This window comes from Neodiprion virginianus, chromosome 1 (assembly GCF_021901495.1).
Source record: "Neodiprion virginianus isolate iyNeoVirg1 chromosome 1, iyNeoVirg1.1, whole genome shotgun sequence".
NCBI classification, from domain to species: Eukaryota; Metazoa; Arthropoda; class Insecta; order Hymenoptera; family Diprionidae; genus Neodiprion; species Neodiprion virginianus.
The window spans coordinates 3619486-3630518 of NC_060877.1; the positions used below are offsets into that span (position 1 = coordinate 3619486).

The window sequence follows — 11033 nt, forward strand, 5'->3', positions numbered from 1 at the left end:
ATGCTCACAATATCAGATCTCCATTATCCTATTACTATATTTTGGTTACTATTGTATTTAACTTTGGTTACTGTTCAATAGATGATAAATATTTCTTACCTACTACATTACCAGGGTAGAGACACCACTTGACGAAAAGTTTAGTAAACGAATTCTGAACTGGTGGCTCTACTCTAGTTGTAAAATTGAAATCGATAAGAAGGTTTTACGAATTAGACGATATAAAAATATATACAATACCTACGCATACCTCGTTTACTTGTAATTTCTCATCGTATCCGATATCATTCTCCAACCAATGTAACATACATAATGTAACACTATACATATACACGATTCATATCTCATGGTTATTATACTGGAAAGGAAATAGTTTTGTTTAATTGAATAAAATGCGCAAAAAAAAAAAAAAACCGAAACGCTTATGGAACATTTCGCCTCACGCAGGACAGAACGTATTAAAATTATATGCATATAATAAAAAAAAAAAGAAAACGCAAAAAGTCCTCAGTTATTCAGAAACAACAAACTGTAAAAGACAGAAATTTTATTCTTCCAACCGTACAAAAAAAAAAAAAGTTGAAAAATGTTGGTTGAAAAAACTTGGATAAAAAATTCGATGATAATTTTAAACCCATTTAACGACGGATTGCGAAACCGCCTCCCGCCACGGGAAATTTGCGAACCTGCTACAAGGATCGAGGCGGTGATTGCGCTTGCGAAAAAGGAGGGACCGCGGGAAAATCGAAATTGCGGAATCCGGATGGCCTCGTCTAGGAGTCGGGGAGGCGGTCTGGCGCAGTGCGGCTCTTTGCACTCCCTACCACGCGTTCGCCGATTCAATGAACGCCGTACACCGAAGTCCACACAAAACGGATTCCGAGGGAGTGTTCCGGTCAACTCAGTCCTTTCCGTTCCTCCAAGAGAGTCGGTGGCGGCTGTCGCTGGATCGACGTCGTTTAGTTCTGACATGCAACAACTGCAGCCGTTTATCTATTAGCCGAAACAATTCGCGAAAATAGTAAACGTCGTTTAATCTTCGCGCCGCTGATCAAGGTACGTGCGATTATTATTCCTCAAATTCAAAATCAAATCGTGAACGGTGCGGACAATTTCTCGTTTCATTCTGCTCATGTTTCTTATTTTAATCGCACTTTTTTCTCATTACGCTAATCGACCGTAATATTTCCTACATTATATTCGTACTATCGTATACTCGTCTCTGAACGATGCTAAATCTGATTAACGAGTGTGTCGCGATGTTCTGGGAGAGTGGAAAGTTTCGACCTTGTCCATCTTCGGTTAATTGAGACTAGAGTAAGTGGATATAATATACGTATATACTCCTCGCGTCGATATGTTCTTGGTATTATCCGCAATGTTCATTTTCATTGCTGATAACAATCAGGTAGAATAAGGAAATTTTTATACAGGCATGTAATTCGAAAAAGAGCAAACTGTGCTCTACCAAAAGAGGATAAAAAAACCGTGCATCTGTCACATCCCGTGTACCCAATTTGTTACTTTAATTTTCTCTTCGAATTCTCCGCTACGTACAATAATTGGAGCGCGTCGCGATATCCCGCTTCCTTTTTTTATTGTACTTTCAACAACGTACGTTCGATATAATACACGTATGTGCCTACCTGACAATTATCGTATTTTCTAAATTAGTAATTAGGAGAAACGTCGTTGCGCTGCAGTTCGAACAACGAATGAAAAGTTATTTATTTCTTTCGTAAAAATTAAATTTCAGACAACATATAATCCAGGTTCCCGAGTTTTGTGATACAAATTCCAAACTAATTGCATTCAGGAAACGCGGATCGTATAAAAGCGATTACCCTGTATTTTGTAACACACTCGCCAACGTGATAATTTTCCTTCGATGCGTGCAGCGAGTGCAGTTACGTCGATATTGTCCACTTGACAGCATCTGCATTATGCCCTCGCAGTGTCGTCGACGGTAGGTTCATCATTGAGCCTGAATAACGGCAGCTTGAATATTAAAATCGTCTAGTCAAGCCGCCGCACATTACGAATGCGGTACACGAAGTATAAGTATGAGAATTTCTTAAATCCAAATGAACTTTTGCGGTCCGCGCTATGCCGAGTGTCTTGGTTCGACTATACCGTGCATGTTACAGCTCAACTTTCACGCTGAAAAGAATAAGAAAAAGTATACAAACAGCTAGCGAACCCATTACGCTGTGGAGACACGAAAGATGCCCGCAATATACGCGGTCAATGATCGCTTGAACGCTCTTTCGTGGTTTCTTTATCCTAAAAGCATAAAAAAACCAATTACCGGATTTCAAAAGTGAACGGCGTGAAGAATATTCAAGTAATAATCTGACTGATCTAGTTTACATGAAATTGTTGCAGTCAAAGTATTCGAGTGACATTTAAATTCAATTCAATCCTCGGGGAATTTCGCCAGCTCTTTAACGACGAATAAAATGAATAAAATATGCACGTAAATATTGATCAAGGTTTGCGAAAAATTGTGATAAATTGCTGTATCGAACCGCGATATATTTCTATCTGTACCAAATGTACCTAGCCATTCGTTGTCTAGCAACGCACGCGATTGATGCACGGTGAAGCTTCCAGCCGACTTTCTCGCCGATTAGAAGCGAGAGATTGCCTGGAAGCCAAAGAGCGGTGAGAGTAAACCTGGAGGTAGTCAGGCCATTGAGTGGTCCTCGTCTTCCTTCTTGATCATGCCGGATCGGATCCCCTTCTCTCCAAAAGTCTTGCGGATATTCTTTCCTTTGTCGATCTTGGCTCGTCGACTAATATGTAGGCCAGTTCGGATGGTCCCGTGTTCGAAGAATTGACTAGCGAGTTTTAAGAACCGCTCTTTACAACTCGGGGAAGTGGTTTTGTAAAATATTTTCTCTTTGCGTACCGCAAAAAAAAAAAAAACGGGAAAAGCGTTATGTCAACCTGTATTGGGAAATTGTCCAGTTCGCAGCCATGCGTATTTATCATTGAGGTATTATCTATCAGCTTGCCATTCGTCATACAGGGCAAAGGTCGAAAAATTTGCAAGTTTTAAAGGGAATCGTAATCTCTCAAGTTGGTGATTTCATTCTCACGATCACAACGATGGAACAAACGTCAAGTGTAATCAAGTGCGTACTGCGAATTATTGCCCTCACACTTCAACAAGTATCGACGCCTTGAAAATATCTTAATTATCAAAACACCGTCCGACAGAGGGGATTTTATCTTGTGATTAGATCTTGCGCAGTCACGTTTCTGCTCTGTATTAATTATCGCGGATCGTTGTAATAAAACAACAATAACATTGCTCGATATAGTAATTACCTTTACTATCAAACAATTTTTACCGTGAAAATCGCTGCGATCGAAAAACCCTACGAAAATTAAAATTCGACATCCCTTTCGAAAATCTGGAAATACCTCGTACCCTTGATTCGCTAATCGTTCGAAATTCGTTTCACTCCCAATTTTCACAGGGTCGTTCCAATGATGAAATTACTGGCAGGGGTAGAAGAATGCGCCAAGCAAGGAACGGCGACTGGAAACGGCCACGTGGCGGGTACCACGAGGGAAAGACAGGGTGTCAAGGCAGCCCAGGAAGACGGAAAGCCCCTGGTAGCTGAGGTCGGTACATTTTGTTTGTTTATTCACGAAGTAAGTTTGTTTCATCGACTCAATGACGTAAATGTTGTGACCTTGTTTTGACCGTGGATGTCCTAATTATCACGTGAATATCGGATGGCGATTTGTACTCGGTTATTAGCTTGAATTAATTAACGGTTAGAAGTTTAGACGTCAATGATTTTCTGTTTACGATTATATTACCATTTACTTGATCGTCGTCGATTTTCAGGAGGTTCGAATTATCTATCCCGCGTAACCTTGATCCGATCGTACGTTACAATCGGAATAAAAATCAGGGACAAGATTGACGTTAGTTATTCCGACACCCGGGGCGATCGTTTGGGTTATCGAACTTGTGCGATTATAACAGAGAACAAGGTGGACGAACGTTTGACGTTGTTTCGTATGAATTTAAGTCCATGTGTATATGTGTAAAAGGGAACGGAATACGCCAGTGTAATACTCTGTGCAAACATTTTTAGCGATGGCCATTGAGCTAAAAATAATCAATGCATCGATCAATCGGGTCCAAAAAAATAATCGAGTATGACTCGATTGAATCGATAAGAATTGATCGATTAATCGAGCTCGAAAAATAATCGATTATACTCGAATAATCGGGAAAAGATAATCGATTATTTTTGGTGATTCTTACTCGATAGATACATGTCGTAATACGTAAGGTAGACGTAAAATGCGTCGACTAATTCGCAAACTGATCGGCACAACATTATGCGTATTGACATTCTTGTGCTGATTATTTTGAAAACATTCGTTCAACGTTTCACCGTAATAAGTTCCTTTCACAACGCGACACTGACACACAAACACGCAAGCATCACGACGCTGATATTGCATTTGCTCGAAGGTCAATTCAAATCGAATAAACCAGCTAAAAAGAAATTGGCGTGCCACGTTATTCGATTAAAGACGCGTGCTTTCGCCTCATTACAAGCAACCATACATCTTTTGGTATTTTTCCTCTTCCTCTTTTGGTATTTTTATTGTTTTATTTTTTCGTTTCTCGATCCCATTTCTTCTTTATTTTCCTCCACGTAACGCTTGAAACTCGAGGCGAATGCTTTCCTTATCGCTTAAAGCTAGAGCCTCGGGTGCCCACTGCATCAATTCTCTTGTAGCGTTTATTAAACTGGTTTCGATCGTACCGAAGTATTCGTTGTTTGCGAAATCGTAGTGAGGGGGAAAGAATTTTTTTACGACATTAACTATCTTCGGTTATAAAAATTTGACGGCTGCAAGCCTACGGAGAGTCACCGTATATAATATGAGTTGGCAGACGATTTTTTTTGAATCTTACGATTGTGCGATGAGAAATTCTCTTCAGAGAAACGTAGCACATCCCGTCGGTTTTCAAGAAAGCGTGGAATGAAATACGGACGTAATTATACGACTGCTCTCGATTGTTGTCATCCAGTTATACGTCATCGCGATTACTAAGTCAAAGTCAAATCGAAGTAGAAATTTGAATTATTACCTCAAGTATTCACCGGTTCCGAATTAGCTGTCACATTACACAGCCTGCAGCTGATCATTCGTTACATTGTAGAAACCGAGAAGCTGGTCCCGTTGTGACCTACTAGCCGCTCTTTCTCCTTTCGTATCCTCCTCTCCTTTTTGCCGAAGCAGCATGTTTCTCGTGACTCTCTCCTGTAGTTTGAATCCTTCACTGCTTCACCATAAACAATCGTTATAAACTTCGTGAATCCATCGCCGCTTTTACTCTGCGTAAAAATGTTGCACCATGTGAAAAATAGATTTACCACACAAACGGCTGTCACAATACTCTATTCGCATCGTATCCGCTGTAAGTCAAAGGTCGCGAGATTGTCCCATCAGGTGGACGTTTGGGCTGTTATAATTTAAACCGCACGTTTATTTTGCAAAAACGCGAATTTTAAGGCACCAGGATGGATTGATTGGTAGGTAGGTATCATCTTCAGCGAAAAGAGTTGAGACACGCGATGGCAGTTTTGTTTCGTTTCTTACCCGATGCCCCGGGGCTCCAGCGGACGTAGAATCGTGTCGAAAGTACCTAGGCGCAAAATCATGTTGAAGTAAAAATTTGCTTCGAAGGGGTTCGTGGCCGTGGCTCTTTATGGCCTACTTATAACGACGGCGGCGCGGAGAAATCCGATGTATTAAGCGTGTCCGGTGCGTCGACTTCTCGACCTTGATGATGTATTATGATTCGACGTGGAAGCATTCTCGAACAATTCGAGATTTGATTTATCCTTCTGCTCGAGTCTCGTGCGAAAATCGCCTTGTCCTCAATAATGAGGAAAAGGAAAAAGAGCGCGGAAAGAGAGTGAGATTGACCAAAACCAATTACAAAGTGGTACGACCGCCTAGACTTTACGTACGTACGGCGATTCGAAAGTTGACTATCCTTAAATTCCGCTGTAAACCTAACTTTGTAACTCCATACGAGTCGGATGGGCAGAACTCAGTTTTTTGCTTTGCATAAAAAAGTTCGCGTAGTATGTTATCCACTGCAGAAATACGGCTAAGGCCATTAAATTCCTGCAACACTTAATTCGATATTGCATATTACGGCGATCGGGTCACATATTTATTGCTAGTACACACCGACTTTCGGTGTTTAGCGTTCCTTAAATATTTTGCAACTTATCTTCGACTGTTGGGCTAAAGAAAGTCGGTACACACGCTTCTCTCCCGCCCGGTCAACACTGGTGGAATAACATTCTGTAGTAAATTATTCTTACAATAAATAAGAATAAATAACGCGAGAAAATTTATTGGATAATCAATTCGGAGGTTATTATATCCGAAAGGGACTTGCGTCATCGTTTGAGCTCGAATGAAATTTTCACGTAATGGTGAAAATTATATTTATATTGGGTACTTAATATGCGCGCTATCGGGGCTCACGACTTTCCGTAATCACTTGCATAATAAACTACGCCGACTTGAACGACAGGAAGAGAAGGTGAACAATCGTATACGGCTGATTGAAAATTTAAATATGCTCAACGTGAATGATGCATGAACGGGTCTCTCAACGCGTTCGGATATTACCCATTCAGGAAACACGATAGCTCAGTCAATCTCGACTTTTTCGTTCAACGGTTATCGGACATGAGAATTTCGGCTGTTGATTGTCAGTTTGAGATTCAGCAGATCCGGTAGTTAGACAAGCGTTGTTTTGATCGCTTGTAAATTTGCATGAAAAAAAAAATGAAAACACTGATCGTTAATCTGTTGTTCAATAGTTGACCAAAGAGAACGATAACCCGGCAAGTTCCGGGATCAAGGAAACGTCAGCCTTCGAGGATGAGGAAAGAATGCGAAGGATACTGCCGTTCGCAGAGGCACCTGAATACCTCCAGTTCAATCCGTACATCTTGCACGGTTACCGAGGATACTTGACCACCAAATTGTGCCTTGAAAGGTGAGTCAGTCTCCCGAGAAAGCTGATCGCGGTCTTTGAAACTCCTTGAACTTGCTTCAAACGATTATGTAAAACAAGCCGGTCAAACATTTTGCCTTCGACTTGATTCGCGTCGATTATAAACGAGCCTGTTTTTCTCTCTTCCAAATTGCCTCGCAGTATATTTTGGTGGACGAACGAGACGATAAACATATGGAGCCACATATTCGGCTGGATGCTGTTCCTCGGATTAACGCTCTACGATCTCTGTTTGCTCAACATACACGCGCCGTTCGGTGACAAGCTGATCGTCGCTCTCCTGCTCATATGCTTTCAGGTAATGACAACGAATCGCGTCTATTTAACACCAATCGGTACTTTGGCTAGTCCGGACCATATTACAAAACTGATCGTCGCGTGGGAATAATCAGTCGCTAAAAATCGCACCTGTTTCCAGGCATGCATGATCCTGTCTTCCATGTACCACACATTTTCCTGCCGGAGCGAGAAGGACTACTGGTGTTTCCTGTCCTTCGACCTCTTCGGCATCGCCCTCAGTCTGCTGGCGATCTACATGTCGGGAGTTTACTACGCCTTCTGGTGCCACAAGGTGAGTGAGCCGTCACCGTGAAGAGCGAGACCAAGAACATGTCCGAGTCTATGCCCCTACGTCTTGATATGTCCAGGAACTTCAGGAGTTCTACCTGATTACCGTACTGCTGATATTCGTCGTGGCGATGCTACTGCAAGTACCGAAGTTCAACGTGAACGGGAACGTCAAATTGCTGGTATTCGTCGCGTGGGCGGCATACGGTGTCCTGCCAACCCTTCACTGGAGCATCGCCATGGGGGGGATGGAGAACCCGATGGTGGCAATGCTGCTGCCCAGGGTACTCGGCATGTACGTTATAAGCGGGGGTGCCTTCCTCATATACATGAGCCGTGTACCGGAGCGTTTTTTCCCCGGTAAGTGGGTGTGAACGGTGAGTTATCAAGTTCGAAAATCGCCGGTATACCAACCTCGGCTCGCCTTTCAGGGTCCGTCGACTACATCGGCTCGTCCCATCAGTGGTGGCACGCCCTCGTCGTCGCGGCTCTCTACTACTGGCACAACACCGGAATGCTCTACGTCGAGTACAGACTGAACCACGGATGTCCAAATAACATGCGACTCTGACACGGGGATTCGGCTACTTCGAACTCGGGTTTGTTCCGCATTCTTCATGCTCTGCATCCTGCATTCTTCCGCTATTCGAACCTTGATCGTAATATCCTTCCTCTTGCTGATCCAGGACCGTATTTTTCGATGGAGTGTGCCTGCGCCATGGAGCTCAAGACTTGGCGGTCGGGTTGGTACAAGAAGGGAATCCCTTTCTATGCTAGAGAAGCTTTGGAAAGTTGCATCTTGGAGGATCCGATATCCTCCTACATCGCTCTACGCGGTGGGACTTGACGTGGTGGACGTTTGTGGAGATTGACAGTTCCGTAATGCCGGTTCGCGTCTTGTGACGAACATCGCTCAGCTCAAGGTTGCAGGATCGCACTGCATTCGCGCCGTCGGAGTGAGATAGCCGTTTGTTTTTACGTAAAAAGAGAACCTTTACGCAATCGGACGAGTCAGTTCATTGTTGAAACGGAACAAATACGGAAGAAAATGAACGAAACGGGAATCGAGATGTCGAGTCAATTCAAAGAAATTTAGGGTCAATGCGAATATTGTGTTCATTTTCATTTTAATTTTTCACCGAATTAAAAAAGAAAAACACGCTTAATGAATCTGAAATAGTAAATTGACGTGAAGGGTTTAGAACATTTCAATACAGCTATGGTATACTTTTATGGAACTGTGTGCGACTCTTTGTTGGTATTGGAGAAAAAATTAAAACAAAAATATATACCACATTGATTGCGAGTCGCGCTATTGCTCCATTTTTTTGTTCTGATGAGCTGTTCTCATGCGTCTGAATACTTACATTACACAAACATATTATCTATACGTGATTCAGTGATAATAATTCGTAAGATTTTTATACTATATTATAGTAGCTTGTAGGTATACGTGAAATAATTTTCTTGTCAAGTTGTTGTTTTGTAATTTTAGTTAAATAATTGATAACGGTTGCACCAGGGAATTATTTACACTTATTGTACAGTCCCTGATGTGGCGAATCCTTAGTGCCTTGGTAACACGGCAATCAAATGTTTTCCTGCCGTTTCAGCAGTATTCAAAATACACGCGAGGCAAGAAATCCGTAGAAATGTAGCGAGGTTGGATGAATTTTTCCTAGGATATAAAATTTTCATGTACCTAATCGAACACACTTGCTTAAACACTTCGTTCGCTGAGTATAAAAGTGTGCAAGTGAACAAGTCAGTTTCTAAGTGTATAATTTAGTATACTCGAAGGGTGCGTTTCATCATGCCAAACCTTTGAGAAGCATCAATCATACACACACAGCATATTGCACTATACGGTACACACCCTATGCTAATGAATTAATTGTTGTTAATCCTGTTATAAATTATTGAACAATATATTTATGGTAGCACGAATCTGCGTTGCTAATTTTTCCATGTGTGACCAGCTGTTCCCTTGTCTGTTAAGAACCCGTCTTCTCGTATTGATCAGAGCCTGATCTACCTGCAAAAACCTTTCGAATCATTAAAATATGCGTGAAAGCACGTTTGCCATCAACATTCGATGGTTGCTCAAAGGCAGCGTGAAATCTTTGATATTTTATGGCTTTATGGCAAGCAGTTAGGCAGGTTTTCAGGTTGAGCAAAAACCGTGGCGACATAGGACGTCGTTGGGACACATCGGACCTTGAAACCATCGATGCCAACGTCTTTTCTTTCACATTTCTTAAAATTACCCCCTCAAGGAGGATTAAAACCCATTAGAGTCTAGTAAAGTAAATTCGACAGTTATACTCCTACCACCTAAATCGAAAAAGTTGCCACCGAATTTTTCTCAGTTCTTACTTGGCGATGGTAACGTTGGTATTCTCACTAGTCACCGACTGACGAGCGTCGTCCTCGTTACTTGCCTTGGATCTTCGGTCGCTCTAAAAAACCGATCAATGGTATCGGTATGATTTGCAAAATAGAAGACGTCAGGCTTCATTTTTGTACCACGATCAGCAATGCGTACGGTGATCTGAAAAAAGAATGATCAATAAGTAAAAGATTTACAAGACAGATCGCGTGGAAAGTGATGCTCGAATGGTAAGCGAGGTTTTGTGGCACTCTGCATTTGTCCCACCAACTTTCTACACCCAATCACATCTTCAGCCTCATACACGCTCATTCATTAGCCTTATCTTACATATAATCACCGAAGAGCTGGCGCCCTCTTGATTCTGCAGGTGCTGTATACGAAAGTCGGTATATTAAGCAATTCTATTACAGGTGGATGGATTTTGAGAATGGATTTTCTGGAAAAAGCACAGAAAAACTAGAGTTATCAAAATCCAAATCGCATCAATTTGCGCCCACTCGTAAAAGATACTGTAACGTTCTGTAAACGCTTGGGAATAGAAAATAAAATAGAAAAATGAATAATGATATACAAAATAGTTTGAGGTAGTGTCAGAAATAGAATGATTGTTTATTTTTGTGTTATATTATAAAATTTCTGGTATGAATTCGTTAATAACCACATAGGTAAATGGATAATCTATTTTTGACATTATTTCAAACTATGTTGTATATTATTTTTCATTCGTCTATTTTATTCCATTTCCAAGCGTTCGTAAAACGTTAAAGTACACAATATTATCTGATCATCGTTTTCGAAGTTACGATGAAGTAACTCTTTTTTATTTGCAAACCTCAGCAAACAAGTTCTTGTAAACAATTTGAATTTCACTGAATTGAAATCAGAGAACTCGTTGCAGAAACTAACGATACGGTGAAACGTTACGGCTGTAAAATTACCACGGTATAAAGGATAGAATTGAAACTTTTCACGGAATATGTAAAGAAAGATATA

The 11033-nt window shown here is 41.3% G+C and overlaps 1 protein-coding gene across 3 annotated transcripts; it reads left to right on the top strand.

The window, feature by feature from the left end:
• The first annotated feature begins 861 nt into the window (after positions 1 to 861).
• Positions 862 to 9595, top strand: LOC124308197 (progestin and adipoQ receptor family member 3). 3 transcript variants are annotated; one of them, XM_046770684.1, is made up of 8 exons: positions 862 to 1056; positions 3486 to 3633; positions 6885 to 7063; positions 7223 to 7379; positions 7500 to 7652; positions 7729 to 8008; positions 8080 to 8247; positions 8335 to 9595. In XM_046770684.1, the coding sequence occupies exons 2-7, from the start codon at positions 3496 to 3498 to the stop codon at positions 8217 to 8219; spliced, it is 1047 nt and encodes a 348-aa protein (XP_046626640.1). In that variant the 5' UTR covers positions 862 to 1056; positions 3486 to 3495; the 3' UTR covers positions 8220 to 8247; positions 8335 to 9595. The 3 variants fall into 3 exon arrangements, with proteins under 3 accessions (XP_046626640.1, XP_046626650.1, XP_046626631.1); XM_046770694.1 differs by lacking the exon at positions 862 to 1056 and adding an exon at positions 1078 to 1317; XM_046770675.1 differs by lacking the exon at positions 862 to 1056 and adding an exon at positions 2803 to 3137.
• Positions 9596 to 11033: the final 1438 nt, after the last annotated feature.